The sequence below is a fragment of the Zingiber officinale genome, chromosome 3A, assembly GCF_018446385.1.
Source record: "Zingiber officinale cultivar Zhangliang chromosome 3A, Zo_v1.1, whole genome shotgun sequence".
In the NCBI taxonomy this organism is placed as follows: domain Eukaryota; kingdom Viridiplantae; phylum Streptophyta; class Magnoliopsida; order Zingiberales; family Zingiberaceae; genus Zingiber; species Zingiber officinale.
The window spans coordinates 135,773,573-135,790,729 of NC_055990.1; the positions used below are offsets into that span (position 1 = coordinate 135,773,573).

The following is a 17,157-nucleotide window of genomic DNA, read 5'->3' on the forward strand; positions in this document are numbered from 1 at the left end:
AGGGATGCATTGAAAAATGATATGAGAGAGGATTTAAAAGATTGAAAGAGAGATAGGAAGAAAATAATATTATTTTTAATGTAAAAATTAGAATGCTGTGGCCGCTCCTTCTGATATAAAACCGATAACATTTTTTTATGAGAGTCTTCTAACTTTGAACACATGCTAATGACAATGTTCAAGCCTTTATCTTTTCACATGCTTATAAAAATGTACACTAGATATCTTTACAATTCTACATTTTTTATTCGTTAATGAAAATTCTTGCAGAAGATAATATCAAGTATTACACCGTACTTCATGTAAATCACGGCATTTACTCTAATACAGTTTTCCTTCGGAGGTCAGATATCTAGTATGGTATTTAATTGATCCAAAATTTATTAGAGTAAATACTCCTACAAATACTAACTACGTCAACATATTTAGTAAATTTTCCTTCGGAGCAACTTCTCTCATTTTCATACATATAGAGTTCAAGAGAAAAATTAACATCATAAACTATGACATATTATCATGTATATTTTTTCCACTAGTTAATTATTTGAATATAACTTAGAAATATAACTTGGAAATAATTGAAATTATGCATAATTGTCTTTAGCTAACAATGGCTCCCGGTTGCCTGGTTCTTCCCTGGTGATAATTATTTCATTTGAATTAGAGCATTGAGTTAAAGTATTATTGCTTGGCTTTACATCTTGAGCTTTGCCCCACAGATACAAGTAGAGCCCTCCTATCACCATCGCAATGCCTGTCAAGCTGAACATATATAATGCAAATTGTTAGCAATATTGTACTACTTTGTAATTAATTAAGGCCATTGAAAAATTTAACATAATGCAACTAAAATAAATCAACCGCATTAGAAGCTATATAGAAAGAGTAGGAAAAACCGACCTGCCCCATGTGAGTTTCACGTGAAGGAGAAGAGGCTCTAGTATGGCGACAAGTAGAGTGGCGAGAGGATTGAATGCTGTGGAGTAAACCGGACCCTTTTCCTTTACACACCACATGATGGTGAAGAAACCCAAGCCCGAGCAAAATATTCCCTATAATTTCATTTTTTTTTAAAAAAATAATTTATATAAAAAATTAGTAAAATGAAAGGTAGCATAAGTTTTTTAGTAATATTTAAAGATATATATATATAAAAAATGGAATACACTATAGCCGACGATGAGAAGTTGCGAGTTCAAGTGTAAGATTAATGCCCTCGGATTTTCAAATGCGAATGCGATAACAATGCCTTGAAGGCTTCCCATTACGCTAACAAGAGCCGATAGAGTGAGTTGCGAAGGGTACTCTTCCACAATCCATGCCTACCAGATAATTCATAAGATAGTTAGAAATTAAGATTTAGAATGACATAGTCAAAGTACTTAATTAGAAAAATTACATAACTAAACTTACTATAATTAATTCTTAAATCATATGCTTTATAACTATTAACATTTATTAAAATTGCATCAACATTTTTTTTTATTAATAAGGGGTAAATTTGTCCCCAGGGCGTAGCATAGTTGGGGGTGCATGGTCTTGTGACCGAGAGGTTTAGGATTCGATCCTCGGGGTGTCACGACTTGGGGTTAACGTCTCTGTCATGCGTTTTCAACTGTGTACCTGTATTTACTGTTATATAATGAAGCAATACAAGCAGTGTTATATTTGCACAAAAAATAGCATGCAATAGACAGATAAATAAAGGAGTAGAGTTTAGAATATAGTTATCCGGTTGAAGCGTCGGCACGCCGACTGTCCTTAGAGAATTTATTGCCGCCTCACGGTGCAAAGGCTCTCCGGCAAAATTCCCCCAAGATCCGACAACCGCTCGTCTCGTCCGTAGGTGCACTCCAAAACGGACGCGACACTCGGACCCAACCTCAGATCGCCGGCAAAAGACCAAGCCTCAGGACAAGAAAGACGAGAAGAAAGCAGAAAGAATCGCACAGAGAAGGGAGAAAGCTCGAGACTTGAGTGAAGAATAGAGGTGCTGCAAGTCCCCTTTTATTCACTCTGAGAAGGTACGAAGCACTGCTTCGCTAGCGAGGAAACGCGCCTCAGTGTCGCGTCCGCGTCCCTTCCTCACGCGCGAAACAAAACTGAAGTCCGTGTCCCTTCCTCACGCGCGGAACCAAACTCTGGTTTGGTTTTGGTTTAGACCGAACCAGAACCGGAAACCAAACTGGTTTGGTTCAGACTGAACCAAACCAGCAAAAACAGACCGAGCCGCCCGTGAGCACAAGGCCCACGGGCTGGGGATTTGCACCCCCCTGCGCGCGCACGTGACGCCCGGTTTATGGATTTCCGGCTCGAACCCCCCAAATCCACTCGATTTGGGCTTGGCCCGCGTATGCGTGTAGGTCCTCTTATCAGTGCTAAGCAAGGATGGAAGGGCTTCCTATATAAGTCCTTCCAAGCTTCTCCACTTAGCAATGTGGGACTAAAAACACTAAAAAAAATGCTTTGAATTTAAAATAAAATTCAACAATCCCCCACAAATTCAAATCATTTCGGTTAAAAACAAAAAACAAAAAAAATATGTCCTGAGGCTAGGTTGCAATGAGCTTTTAGTGAAAATACCTTCCGATTTGAATTTTCACCTAAGTACACCAATCTTATTCACATAGGTTTGAAGTGAACTAAGTCTTGAACTTAAACCTTTTTATATGTGATGTCAAATGGTAACAACTCATCACGGGCGACGGTTGAATCCTTCTGGGTTGGTGCATTACGACCATGCCACCGAATCTTGTTTCATAAGTGCTAAGGGGAGTTGCCTAGACCCCCCACACTGCGGCCACACAGTTACACTTACATAAGTGAGTTCTCCAAGGATGTACTGCAAGCATCCTGTCAATAAGACCTTGAACTCATTAAGAGCCTCCAAGCTCATCCTTACTAGCAGTCAAGCATCTATCCAGGGAAGAGACTATGAGATTATATCTCAATTAATTTGATGCTTACGGTTCACCCTTATAACTTGTTTATACCACATTGAACCTACTTCTTGGGATCTCCAATCAGATAGGTTGGGTTGCCGTTATAGATGAAACCAGGATAGGCCTCAGTCCCATTCCCTTACTGGATCTCTTGATTTTCTCATAATCAAGTCCTTTTGTGAGTGGATCAGCAATATTGTCTTTTGAACTTACGAAGTCCAATGACACCACTCCAAGAGACACTAGCTCACGAATAGACTTCAATCTTATTAGTACATGTCTCTTCTGTTTCTGGTTATACTTGGAGCTTCTAATCTGAGCTATTGTTGTTTGATTATCACAGTGTACTGAAATAGAAGGTATTGGCTTTACCATTAAGGGAATTTCTGAAAGAAGACCCTTAAGCCAATCAGCTTCAGTTACCGTGGTATCTAAAGCACACAATTCTGCCTCAGATGTAGAACGGAATATAATCGTCTGTTTAACAGACCTCCAAGCAACTGCACCACCTCCAAGTGTAAAGACATAACCAGTAACACCTTTACACTCAGCAGTGTCTGCTATCCAACTAGCATCACTATATCCCTCCAGGACTGCAGGGAATCTCCCATACTACAAGCCCAAGGATATAGTACCTTTTAGGTATCTGAGTACTCTGTCTAATGCATCCCAATGCGTTCTGCCCGGATAGCTGGTAAACCTACTCAATTTCGTTATAGCAAAAGAAATATCAGGTCTAGAACAATTAGCTAAATACATTAAACTACCTATTATTGTGAGTATCTTAATTGAGACACTGCCACACCACTATTATTCTTGTGGAGAATTTTTGAAGGGTCATATGGTGTGACAACAAATTTAACTTGGCTATAACTATATTTCTCTAATACTCTCTCAACATAGAGTGACTGAGAAATTGTTATTCCATCAGTTGAACGAGTCAACTTCAGCCTTAAAATCATATCAGCACAACCCATATCCTTCATATCAAACTTACCACTTAAGAGGGCCTTAGTCTCATTAATAATAGAAAGGTTAGTTCCAAATAGTAGAATATCATCTACATATAAACATAGGATAATACAATTATCACCTTTCATTTTAGCATACACACATTTATCAGAGTCATTTACTTCAAAGCCAAACGATAGCATAGCTCTATCAAATTTTTCGTACCACTACTTTGGGGCTTGCTTCAAACCATAAAGAGATTTGACTAACCTACAGACTTTATTCTCATTTCCAGAGACTACATATCCCTCAGGCTGATCCATATATATCTCTTCTTCTAGATCTCCATTTAGGAATGCCGTTTTGACATCCATTTGATGGACCTTAAGATGATATATGGATGTTAATGCAATTAACACTCGGATTGTAGTAATTCTGGTAATAGGAGAATAAGTGTCAAAATAGTCAATCCCTTCTTTTTGTTTGAATACCTTAGCAACTAGGCGGGCTTTGAATTTATCAACTGACCCATCAGGTTTTAGTTTTCTCTTAAACACCCATTTACATCCTATAGTGGTACACCCAGGAGGTAAATCTACCAACTCCCAAGTGGCATTAGAGATAATAGAGTCCATTTCACTTTTAATAGCCTCTTTCCAGTGTTTAGCTTCAGGAGAAGTCATAGCATCTCTATATGTCACAGGATCACCTTCTATATTATAGGTAATAAAGTCCTGGCCTAAATCCGTAGACACACGTTGCCTCTTGCTCCTTCTCGGTTCTGTATACTCACTAGATTCATCTAGTCTAGAGTGACTTGAGGAAGGTGTACCCACTACGGATAATGGGACCTCTACGGAAGAAGGCTCATTTCTAGTAGAAATACTAGATTGAGGTGTTCTCGTCTTCATAGGAAATATATCCTAAAAAAATGTAGCATCGCGAAGTTCTACAATAGTATTTGCATCTATTCCAGGAATTTCTGATTTAATAATCAGGAACCTATATGCAATACTATTTTGAGCATAACCCAAGAAGATACCATCTACGGTCTTTAGACCAAGTTTTTTCCTTCTGTGTTCAGGTACTAGTACCTTTGCCAGGCACCCCCACACTTTAAGGTATTTCAAACTTGTCCTTCGGCCTTTCCAAAGCTCATATGGGGTTTTATCCCTTGACTTCATTGGGACTCTATTTAGCACATGGCATGCAGTGTATAGAGCCTCCCCCCACATAAAGTTGGGTAACCCAGAACTACCTAACATGGAATTAATCATATCTTCAAGGGTTCGATTTTTTCGTTCTGCTATACCGTTGGATTGAGGACTATATGGAGCAGTTACCTCATGGATTATACCTGTATCTTGACAAAATTTTTGAAACAGGTTCGAGGTAAATTCTCCACCCCTATCAGACCTTAACCTCTTAATAGTTTTATCGGTTTGATTCTCAGCTTCAGATTTAAAAATCATAAATTTATCTAAAGCTTCATCCTTGGTTTTTAGCAAATAAACATAACAATAACGAGAGTGGTCATCAATGAAGGTATTGAAATACCTTTTATGGTCTCTCGTTATTACACCGTTAAACTCACAACAGTCAGTATGAATCAATTCTAAAATATCAGAATTTCTATCAACTGATTTGAAGGGTTTACGGGGTTGTTTATATTGCACACAAATTTCATATTTTTTCTTATCATTTATAGCATGCTTAGGGATCATGTCAAGATTCATCATCCTTTTTACGGTATTAAAATTGACATGTCCTAATCTGTCATGCCACAGATCATAAGACTCAATGTTATATGAACAACCAATATCAGAAGTTTTATTTAAAGTAGCATTTTCTACATTGAGTTTAAATAAACCTTCATTAAGGTAACCTTTTCCAATAAAGGTTCCTAAATGTAATATTACAACTTTATTACATTTGAAGTTCAACTCATAACCAACACAGACTAACTTTGATCCGCTAATCAAATTCCGACGGACCGCTGGAACATGATGTACCTCATGCAGTGACAGGACTTTTCCAGAGGTGAACCTCAGGTCAACTTGTCCTATCCCAAACACCCTGGCTGTAGAATGGTTCCCCATGGTCACGGAAGTGCCTTCAATTACCTGATAAGTAAGGAAGGCAGAGTGATCAGTACAACAGTGTACATTAGCACCTGTATCAACTAACCATTCATTGGGTTGATAGATCAAGTTTAGTTCGGGTTTGAAGGTAGCAAACCTATCGCTGGTGTCGTTACTAGCAGTCACGACATTTACTTGTGCCTTGGTGTTGGACGTATTGCTTTGGTTCTTGTCCTTTCGCTTAGGGCAGAATTTGGCATAATGTCCAACCTGTCCACATGCCCAGCAAGGCTTAGGTTTGGTTCCAGTTTTCTTTTGAACCTTTGGGTTGGGTTTCATCTTGTTCTTCATTTTCTGATTTTTGAATTTCTTCTTGTCAGATGAGACTACTACATTTGCCTTTGGAATAAAATCCATAGGCATTCTTGTATCATCATTTTTATGTTGCTTCCGATGTTCTTCTTCGATATTTAAGGCAATCATCAAATCTTCTAGAGAGATTTTACCTCTCCGATGTTTAAGAGTCATGCCAAAATCTTCCCAACTCGGAGGCAATTTTTCGATGATAGACAAGACCTGAAATTTTTCAGGTAATGACATATCTCCTTCAGCAAGATCATGAATTTGAACTTGGAATTCATGTGTCTGCTCAACCATAGATTTGCCTTCAACCATTTTCAAGTTCAGGAATTTTGCCACAGTATACTTTTCTAATCCAGAATCTTTGGAGTTATATTTTTTATCCAAAGATTTTCACAGCTCTTTAGCTGAAGAGGTTGAGCAGTACACATCAAATAGTGCGTATGAGAGGGCAGACAGGATTCTCCCATGGCAGAGATAATCCCTTTGCTTAAACCTCTCTAAGGCAGCACTACGGGCAGGTTCCTCTTCATTAGGTGAAGGAGGGTCTGTTTCTATAACGGAGAATAGTCCTAGCGTAGTAAGCCAAAATTTCATCCGTTGTTGCCAACGTATGAAGTTTTGCCCATAAAATTTCTCGGGTCTAGCACTAGCCTCATCAGATCCTATTACCCTATCATTCATCATGTTTATTGATACAGGTAATAAATTCTCTAAGAATGTTATATAATGAAGCAATACAAGCAGTATTATATTTGCACAAAAAATAGCATGCAATAGACAGATAAATAAAGGAGTAGGGTTTAGAATATAGTTATCCGGTTGAAACGTCGGCACGCCGACTGTCCTTAGAGAATTTATTGCCGCCTCACGGTACAAAGGCTCTCCGGCAAAATTCCCCCAAGATCCCACAACCGCTCGTCTCGTCCGTAGGTGCACTCCAAAATGGACGCAACACTCGGACCAACCTCAGATCGCCGGCAAAAGACCAAGCCTCAGGACAAGAAAGACGAGAAGAAAGCAGAAAGAATCGCACAGAGAAGGGAGAAAGCTCGAGACTTGAGTGAAGAATAGAGGTGCTGCAAGTCCCCTTTTATTCACTCTGAGAAGGTACGAAGCACTGCTTCGCTAGCGAGGAAACGCGCCTCAGTGTCGCGTCCGCGTCCCTTCCTCACGCGCGGAACAAAAACCGAAGTTCGCATCCCTTCCTCACGCGCGAAACCAAACTCTGGTTTGGTTTTGGTTCAGACCGAACCAGAACCGGAAACCAAACTGGTTTGGTTCAGACTGAACCAAACCAGCAGTTAATCGCGCACGTGACGCCCGGTTTATGGATTTCCGGCTCGAACCCCTCAAATCCACTCGATTTGGGCTTGGCCCGCGCATGCGTGTAGGTCCTCTTATCATTGCTAAGCAAGGATGGAAGGGCTTCCTATATAAACCCTTCCAAGCTTCTCCACTTAGCAATGTGGGACTAAAAACACTAAAAAAAATGCTTTGAATTTAAAATAAAATTCAACATTTACTTCCCTCTATATCTGTGAGATCAACTCGATCTAGGGGAACCGTTGATATGAAAATTCCACATTTATTAATAAGGGGTAAATTATAATGGCTACTTTCAGATCATTTGTTATATATAATGATCAGTGAGCCCGGATCATTGGTTACATTCTCAACTCTATATTTCCTTATCCATCTCTATCTCTTAACTAATACAATTAATTATGTTGGGATGCAAAGTTTCTCCAATACAATTTAATGGAGTTAGGCCATCTTTGAAATAATAAATTTTAAGTTAATTCCTATAAAATGTGAGATCATCTTCACCACATGACCATATGGTAGAATATTTCTCTATAACACAAATACACTAAGAGAATAAGAGTAATTTATTGATGTAAGACTAGTACTCTTTTGAAGAAAACCCAAAATCTATGTAATAGATGAGAGAAAATTAAAATTAATCAAATTGATTTCCACATGTTGTACTTACACTCATCTCTCAATACCAATAAAGAGAAAACAGGGGAAAAAAATATCTATTCCCTATCATCAGAAGTTGGGCTAAAAAAACTCTGTTTACAAGTCTTGTGGTCTCTCACAATGTTTGCATAGTCTCCGAAAGCATTTTTCATGTGCACTATGTCACTGGGCAAAATAGTGATTATCCTACGAGCTAATAAGAGGAGAGATTAGAGGAGAAATTGAAGAAGAGAAAGTGCCAAAAGTAAAGGAAACTCGTTGAATTTACCATAAAATGATACTTTATTAAAATAAAAGAGGGATGAATTCTTATACAAATAGATATGTATTATATAGACCCTAGACCCTAAGACAAAGAAAGAAAAGAAATCTCAATATATAGATCTCAAATCCAATCTTGTAAAGAAAGAAACGAAATCTTTTTAGGAAAAAGAAATCTCTTGACAAAAATTAAAATTAATAAAATAAGATTCTGTTATAAATTAATTATGACCCATAATTACCAGGAATACGAAAAATATCATAAAATAGAAATGACTAAAAATAGTAATAAAATCTTCAGAGGCTCGGTTGAAGGCCAAAACAATGAAATTTGGGCCTTAAAATTAACGGTTATGGGTACCCTAGTAATAAACATAGATTTTCAAATTCTACACTCGTGGGCATCGACAGAGCCTGATTTAGAATCTCGAGTCAAAAGTTATGATCGTTTGAAATTCAAATGGTCATGTTGGATTGGACCTACATCACTCTACAATGCTCATAATAAGAAAGTCAAGTGGAACAGTGTCTGAATCCACTAATGAATCTGGATAGGAATGCAGAACGGTGCCCAAATTGATCGACCAAACTAGATGATCAATTGACCAGAAAAAGCAGAAGTCAAGCATTGATTTGGCATGATTGGATCTTGATCAATAGACTGGAAATGATGTTCAGTCAACCGATAAAGTCCTATAAAAAAGGCTTGAATATAGAGACTTAGAATCAATTCACAAGCAATCATCTTCATTCTCGTGCTAAAAAATTCTTCTAATCTCTACTCATCTAATTCAGGAAGTGCTAGGAGGAGTATTGTGACATTCAAGGCTTCGAACTAGATAACATGAGTTGGTTTGTTTTTATCATATGCTTATGTGTTAATTTCTATATTGGTGTTTGTAATTAAAATTTGTAAGAGGTTTCTCTACCTCCATAAGGTATCCAGAAAGGAGAAAAGTAGTAGTGCTCGCACTTGAGATATAGCCTTGGATGTAGCAACCTAGGAGTTGTGAATCAAGTAAAATTCTCTGTATTATTCTTATATATTATTATTTTCGCCGCATGTACTAACTCTAACATATAAGAATGACACAAAAACCAGAAAAGTTATGAGCGATATTAACCTCCTCCTCTATCGCATTTCTCAATCCTACACTAACAAATTTGTTTTTTTTGCCATCTATTGTCTTGAGGTGCATTATACCACTCTTGATAGAGGTATTTCCCAACCTCCATGTCATTTAGAAGCACCTACCATGAATCACCCTCCTAACTCTATATTAGCATTCTTATTAATACAATTGACTCTAACACTGAGTGTGATAATGATTATCTTATGAACTATAGAATCGATGATTCACATACAATATAGAAAGTAATCTTTTACAACCTGTTGATTCGAAGAAGAATACTAGGAAATAGAAAAATAACAACATTGTCAAAAATATTATTAATCTAAAAACTTCTCCTAAACATCAACTAAATATATCCTTATATAGACCAAAAACTCTAAGATGCGCAAGAAAGGAAAAATTTTAAGAAAACAAAAAATCTAATAGAAAAGAAAAAATCCTAACCGACTCAAATCCTAAAATTTTTAGATAGACTAAAAATCTTAAGACGCAAAAGATAGAAATTACCAAAAATACTTAAAATACTAAAAAAATCTAAAAATTATAAAAAATAATAATAATAAAAGATCCAATGAGTCCTCATGCATTAGACGCTCCAGGTTGAAAAGAACTCATCTTCATGGTTAGAGTAATGCATGTCAGGTACGGTGGTAGTCCAGGAGGAAGATGTCGGATCGTAAAGCGCTAGATGGGGGTGAATAGTGTGAGTCACTTTTTTACTTTTTTCGTAACATGAGAGAATGTAGCAAAAAATAAAGAGAGAAAAGTAATCGCTAACACATGTTGGTTTTACTTGGTTCAGAGCTTTTAACTACTCCTACTCTAAGGTCCGCACTTGGTGAGTGCTTTTGTTGGGCCGGTGCGTTCAAAAGTTTGAAATCTGACCGGCGTCGACGTCTCGATCGTCCGGCAGAGCCACCTCATCCCAATCAGCCCCGAGCGGCCGGCGAAACATAACAGTGGTTATCCATCTTCCGACTAAGAAATGGCGTGAGTCGGACGGCGCTGAATCCCGAGCTCCTGAGCACCAAATAATCATTTAAGGTCTACTCGCAGAGATATAGGCAGACACCCAAACCCGCGCAGTAGTCATGCCTCCGGGGGCGCTCACAGACAGCCATACCTAGATGCCCACTAGGGTAAGTTTTTTGTATGTTCTTTAATTTATCTCCGATCACCTCTTATATTTCTATGGTTCTTCGCGGTATTGGATGGAGAGCCTGACCATGTGTCAGAGGCTCGCATTTTTGGAACAAGAAGTCAAGCAGCTGAAGGTGCCGAGTGACCAATCATCTGCTTCTCATACGCAACTAGAGCAGATGAATGCTGAGATGGCTCAACTTAGAGCCGATCTGGCCAAGAGTGCCGAGCAGCTGGAGGCGGAGAAAGGAAAAAATGCCGAGCAAACCACCTAATTAGTTCGACTCAATAAATAGGCCAGCACCTTTGAATCCAAAATCCATTCGGCCAACACTAGGAAACTCCGGGTCATTGAAGATCTGGAGATCAAAAATAAAGAGTTTTGGGTGTTGGCCCAAAACATGAAGGATGTTGAGGTTGCCTTTAAGGTAGAGCGGGATGGACGATCGACCAGCCGACTACAATGAAGGCCCAACTCGACGTCAAGGATGAAGAGCTAAGCAAGTTGAAGGAAGAGTTAGAGGCCTCCCGAGTGGCCTTGGAGACTTATCAGGGAGTTGAGTCGAGTAGGTTTGATCTCATGAAGTAAGCCTACATCCGCTCAAATGCTTTTAATGACAAAGTCGTCGATCGGACTCTTCGTTTGGTCGACCTAGCGATTGAAGGGGTGTTCAGCCAACTCAGGGAAGGCAGCTACCTCCCTGCTGCTCCATCAAGTAAGGTCATCAGTCAGGACAAACTGACTGAGTCGCTACCTAATGATGTCTTAGATTATCTAGAGTGAGTCAGTTTGAACGTTTTGCCTCTATAAAAATTTTGAAGTTTCAATGAATGCTTGTCCATCAGACTAACCTTTATTCTCTTCCCTTTATTTTCTTCTTAGTATTTTAATTTCTCAGCTCGATTTTCAAGTATCACGTAAACTCGTGGGGCCTCGTGTTTCTTCCGATCGGCAAAGGATTATCTGCTTAGCCGGTCGATCCGTTTTGTTTTCAAAGTTGTCACTTGACCGTTTTAGCGTAGACATGGGTTTAAGGTTGTCTCTCAACCGCTGACGAAGACAGGGGTTTAAGGTTGTCGCTTGACCATTGACGAAGATAGGGGTTTAAGGTCGTCACTCGACCGTTGATGAAGACAGGGGTTTAAGGTCGCCACTCGACCGCTGACGAAGATAGGGGTTTAAGGTTGCTGCTCGACCGCTGATGAAGATAGGGGTTTAAGGTCACCGCTGGACCGTTGATGGAAACAGGGGTTTAAGGTCGTCGCTCGACCACTGACGAAGACAGGAGTTTAAGGTCATCGCTTGACCACTGATGGAGACAGGGGTTTAAGGTCGTCGCTCGACCGCTGATGGAGATAGGGGTTTAAGGTCGCCGCTCGACCGTTGATGATGACAGGGGTTTAAGGTCGTCGCTCGACCGTTGATGACGACATGGGTTTAAGATCGTCGCTCGACCTTTGATGGAGATAGGAGTTTAAGGTCGCCGCTCAACCGTTGATGGAGACATGGGCTTAAGGTCGCCGCTCGACTGTTGATGGAGATATGAGTTTAAGGTCGCCGCTCTACCGTTGATGGAGACAGGGGTTTAAGGTCGTCACTCGACCATTGATGGAGACAGGGGTTTAAGGTAATCGCTCGACCATTGATGGAGACAAGGGTTTATAGTCACCACTCAACTTTTAACTTGGCCTGATCGGCCCAAGAGTGTGGAAAACTTTAGTTTTTATTTATGTTGGCCCTGCATTCAAAAGGCATATACACAAGTACATTTATATTTTCTCACGCACCACTCACCCGGGCCTGTAGGATTGAAGATGATTTATACTCCATGGCCGCTCTAGTTGTCTTCAGTTTTCATCTTCCAAGTAATAGGCCCTTGAGCGGAGTTTCTGTACAACCTTGTAAGGTCCCACCCATGGCTCCTCGAGTTTGGTGACATCACCGACCGGCTTGATTTTCTTCCACACCAGATCACCGATCTAGAAGGACCTCAGGATCACCCTCCTATTGTAGTTCTACCTCATCCGTTGTCGATAAGCCATTAGCCAAACGACCGCCTTATCACACGCTTCATCCACCAAGTCAAGCTCCGTTAACCTTTGCTCGCCATTTCCCTTGTCGTAGAGTCGCACCCGGTCGGATTCTACTCTGACCTCTATAGGAACCACCCTTCTCCCCCGTATACCAGCAGGAATGGTGTTACACTGGTCGCCTCCTTTAGAGTCATGAGAAGTGCCCACAAGACACTTGAGAGCTCGTCGATCTAGCTACCTCCTACGTGGTCGAGCCAAGTTCGTAAGCCTCTGAGGATCTCCCGGTTTGTAACCTCCACTTGGTCATTGCTTTGGGGGTAGGTGACTGAGGTGAAGGCCTGCTGGATGCCATAGACTTCGCTCCACACCCAGAGCTTCTGACCTGCGAACTGCCTCCCGTTATCCAAGACGAGTAGGCGATGGATGCTGAACAAATAGAGGATGTTCTACCAGATGAACTTGATGACCATTTGCTCACTTATCTTTGCCAAGGGCTCAACCTCCACCCATTTTGAAAAGTAGTCCACAGCAATGAGTAGGAACCTTCGCTGACCAGTTGCCATCGGAAATGACCCATGATGTTCATACCCCATTGGTCGAACGGGCAAGATACCGAGAATGACTTCATCTTTTCAGTCTATCGATACGAACTATTGTGATACTTTTGGCATAACAGGCATGTGGCTGTCAACCGAGTTACATTCTCTTGGAGAGTTGGCTAGAAGTATCCGGCCAGGAGAATCTTTCGAGCTAGTGAACGGCCGCGCCGGGTAGTTTCTACAGGAGCCTTGGTGTACTTCTTGCAAGATGTATGCTGCGTTATCTGGTCCAACACACTTGAGCAAGGGCCTAGATAAGGCTCTTTTGTACAGCTGATCTCCGACCAAGGTGAGTCGGCCAACCCTCTTCTTTAATAAACGCGTTGCCTCCTAATCGACCGGCATACCACCCGATCGGAGAAATTCAATTAATGGTGTTCTCCAGTCACTCGGAAAGGCAACTCCCTCCATCCGATCGATGTGTTCCACCAATGAAACCTGTTTGATCGGCTGACTGATAACAACCAGTGATAATGAACTAGCTAACTTAGCTAGTTCATCTGTTGCTTGATTGTCCGATCGAGGAATCTTTTGTACCGTGACTTCTTGAAAATTTATCTTTAACTTCTCGAAGGCTTTTGCATATTACTTGAGTCAGGGGTTGCTAATCTCGAATGCCCCCATTAGCTGCTGCGAGGCCAACTAGGAGTTCGAGTGAATGAGGACCTTTGTGGCTTTGACATGTCGCTCTTCTTGCAAGACGGCTATCAAGGCTTCATACTCAGCCTCGTTGTTGGTGGCGTGATAATCCAGCTGAACAGAAAGTTACATTCGGTCTTCCCTTGGGGAAATGAGCAGGATGTTGATCCCGCTACCTTATCGGGTGGAAGAGCCATCAACATATATTCTTCAAGTTGCTTCTAGCTCGTCATTCTAGATTTCTTTGATGAAATCAGCCAAGGCCTGAGCTTTTATTATCGTTCAAGGCTGGTATTAGATGTCGAACTCACTTAGCTCAGTTGTCTACTTGATTAGTTGACTGGATGCTTTTGGGTTAAGGAGGACTCTTCCCAAGGTACTGTTGGTCATCACGATGACTGGATGGGAGAGGAAGTAGGGGTGGAATTTTCGAGCGGCTAATACTAAAGCGTAAGCTAATTTTTCTATACTAGTGTAGCGGGATTCAGCATCTTTCAATATATGACTTAAAAAATACACGGATTGTTACTCTTGCCCATTTTTCATAACTAATGTCGAGCAGACTATATTTTTGGCGGATGATAGATAGATCCAGAGTGGCTCTCCTGCGCTCGACTTAGCTAATATAGGCAAGGAGTTGAGATAATCTTTAAGCTCTTCGAACGCCCGTCACATTCGTCATCCCACTGTAATTTTTTTGCCTGACACAGGGAGCCTTGACCGTTCTTAGATTGGCCTCGATCCCCCACTCGGTGACAATGTATCCCAGGAATCAACCGTTCTTAGCGCCAAACAGGCAATTGTTCAGATTCAGCTTTATTCCATAAGCCCTCAAAGTTTGGCAGGTCTCCTTGATGTCTGTGCAAAGATCAATAGCTCTTGGAGATTTTATTAAATATGTCGTCGACATATACCTCTATATTGCGGTCGATCTACCTCTAAAATACCTTGTTCATGAGCCTCTGGTAGGTAGTGTCGGTGTTCTTTAGTCCGAACGGCATGACGTTGTAGCAGAACGTTTCGTTGGCCGTGATAAAGCTGACCTTTTCTTGATATTCTCAAGTGAATGACACTTAGTGATAACCTTGATATGCGTCGAGCATGTAGATCAACTCGCAGCCTGCCGTAGAATCCACCATATAATCTATCCAGGGCAATGGATAGAAATCCTTCAGGTATGCCTTATTCAGGTCGCGAAAGTCTATGCAGACCCTCCATTTGTCGCCCGGCTTGGGGACCAGTACGATGTTAGTAAACCAGCTTGGAAATTGTACCTCTCGTATGTGGCCGACCTCCAGTAATTTCTCTATCTCCACTTGGATGACCAAGTTATATTCCGCACTGAAGTCTCTTTTCTTTTATTTCACTGGCCGAATATCCGGTCGGACGTGTAACTCGTGCTGAGCCACACTTGGTGAAATACCAGAAAGATCATGTGTCAAGCAAGCGAACACGTTGTGATTCTGTCTGAGGCAGGCTATCAGCTCCGTCTTTTTCTCACCCTCTAGATCGCCAGTAATGAAAGTAGTTGCTTCTGGGCGGTTAGGGTGGATCTGAACTTCTTCTTTCTCTTCATAGACCAGCGTGGGGGGTTTTTCAGTGATGGCGTTCACCTCCAAATGAGGTGTCTTCCGAGCGGCTCGTGCTTCCGTTCTGACCATCTCGACGTAATAACGCCGAGCGGCCAACTGATCTCCTTTGACCTCACCCACTTTGTCCCCCATCGAGAACTTGATTTTCTGGCAGTAGGTGGACACCACCGCTCAGAACTCAATGAGTGTCGGTTGGCCCAAAATAACATTATAGGTCGAGGGCGCGTCTACCACTATGAAATTTGTGGTCCTTGTCCGCTTCAGGGGTTCTTCTCCGAGTGAGATGTCCAACTTGATATGGCCGATCGACAACACTTCATTGCCTATGAAGCCGTAGAGCGGAGTTGTCATTGGCAGTAGTTCATTCTGATCAATTTGTAATTAGTCAAATACCTTCCGGTATATGATATTTACTAAGCTCCCTGTATTAATAAAAATTTGATGGGTTGTATAATTGACAATTACCACTCGGATGATTAAGGCATCATCGTGGGCGGCCTCCACTCCTTCCAAATCCTTAGACTCGAAGCTAATCTCCGGTCCCTCAGCTTTTTCCTTACTGCATCCAACAACATGTATCTCGAACTGCTAAGCATACAACTTCCTTGCTCGGTTAGAATCTTCATCGGTCGGCCCTCTGGCAATCATTCCTATCTCCCCTGGAGCGGCATTGTTCCGGTTCTCTTCTTCCCTTACGGGTGATCTGGTCCATTCAAAAGAGTCTCGGGCATGGATTTGGTCCCTATGCTAGTGGCGTGGCTCGGTCGTCCTCTCCTCCTTCCTTCGTTCTACAAATCGGCTTCTGTGAAGCCGATCTGGAAGTGGCGAATGGTGGTGGTATCCGCGTGGAACTGACCTACTAGCTGCCAGTTCGTAGTAATCCCTGGTGTTGTGCGTTGTTGATTGGTGGAAAGTGTAAAACATTGGTGTCCACCTCTTGCCTCTTGGACGAGCGGCCACCACCTGTTGTGCAACATGTGGCTTAGTCTCTTGGTGTGAAAGGGCTCCCGACCGAGGCCCTTTAGGTGGTTGATGACTGCTTGATTGACGCCACTCGGATGCTAGTGCAGGCTCGGTGGTCATCTCTTTCTTCCTTGCCGCCTGAGCTTCTTCCACATTAATATACTCATTGGCCTTCTTTTGGAGATGACCAAAGTCCTTCGACGGCCGGCAAATGAGCGATCGGAAGAACTCTCCCTCGGTGAGCTCTTGGGTGAAGGTGTTTACCAACACATCTGAGAAGACTGCTGGAATGTCCATCACCACCTGATTGAAGCACTGGATATAGGCCCTCAGGGCCTCTCGGGGCCCTTGCTTCAGCGAGAAGAGATTCAAGCTAGTCTTTTGGTGTCGGCGATTGCCAGCAAAGTAGTGTAGGAATACCACTCGGAAGTCCTTGAAGCTATAGATCGAGCTGTTCGGCAACCGCTTGAACCACC

General features: G+C 41.5%; 1 protein-coding gene across 2 annotated transcripts in view; it reads right to left on the minus strand.

Annotated features, from left to right (window-relative positions):
- Positions 1 to 429: 429 nt before the first annotated feature.
- The window catches only part of LOC122054055 (WAT1-related protein At2g37460-like), a 28,954-nt gene continuing 12,226 nt past the window's right edge, over positions 430 to 17,157 (minus strand). The window contains exons 4-6 of one of the 2 annotated variants that reach the window (XM_042615896.1): positions 1,167 to 1,322; positions 901 to 1,052; positions 432 to 762 (exon numbers count right to left, since the gene is read on the minus strand). In XM_042615896.1, the coding sequence (XP_042471830.1) occupies positions 585 to 762; positions 901 to 1,052; positions 1,167 to 1,322 (486 nt within the window). In that variant the 3' untranslated portion in view covers positions 432 to 584. Of the gene's footprint in view, positions 763 to 900; positions 1,053 to 1,166; positions 1,323 to 17,157 lie in introns of both variants that reach the window. The other variant, XM_042615897.1, reaches the window with a different exon arrangement.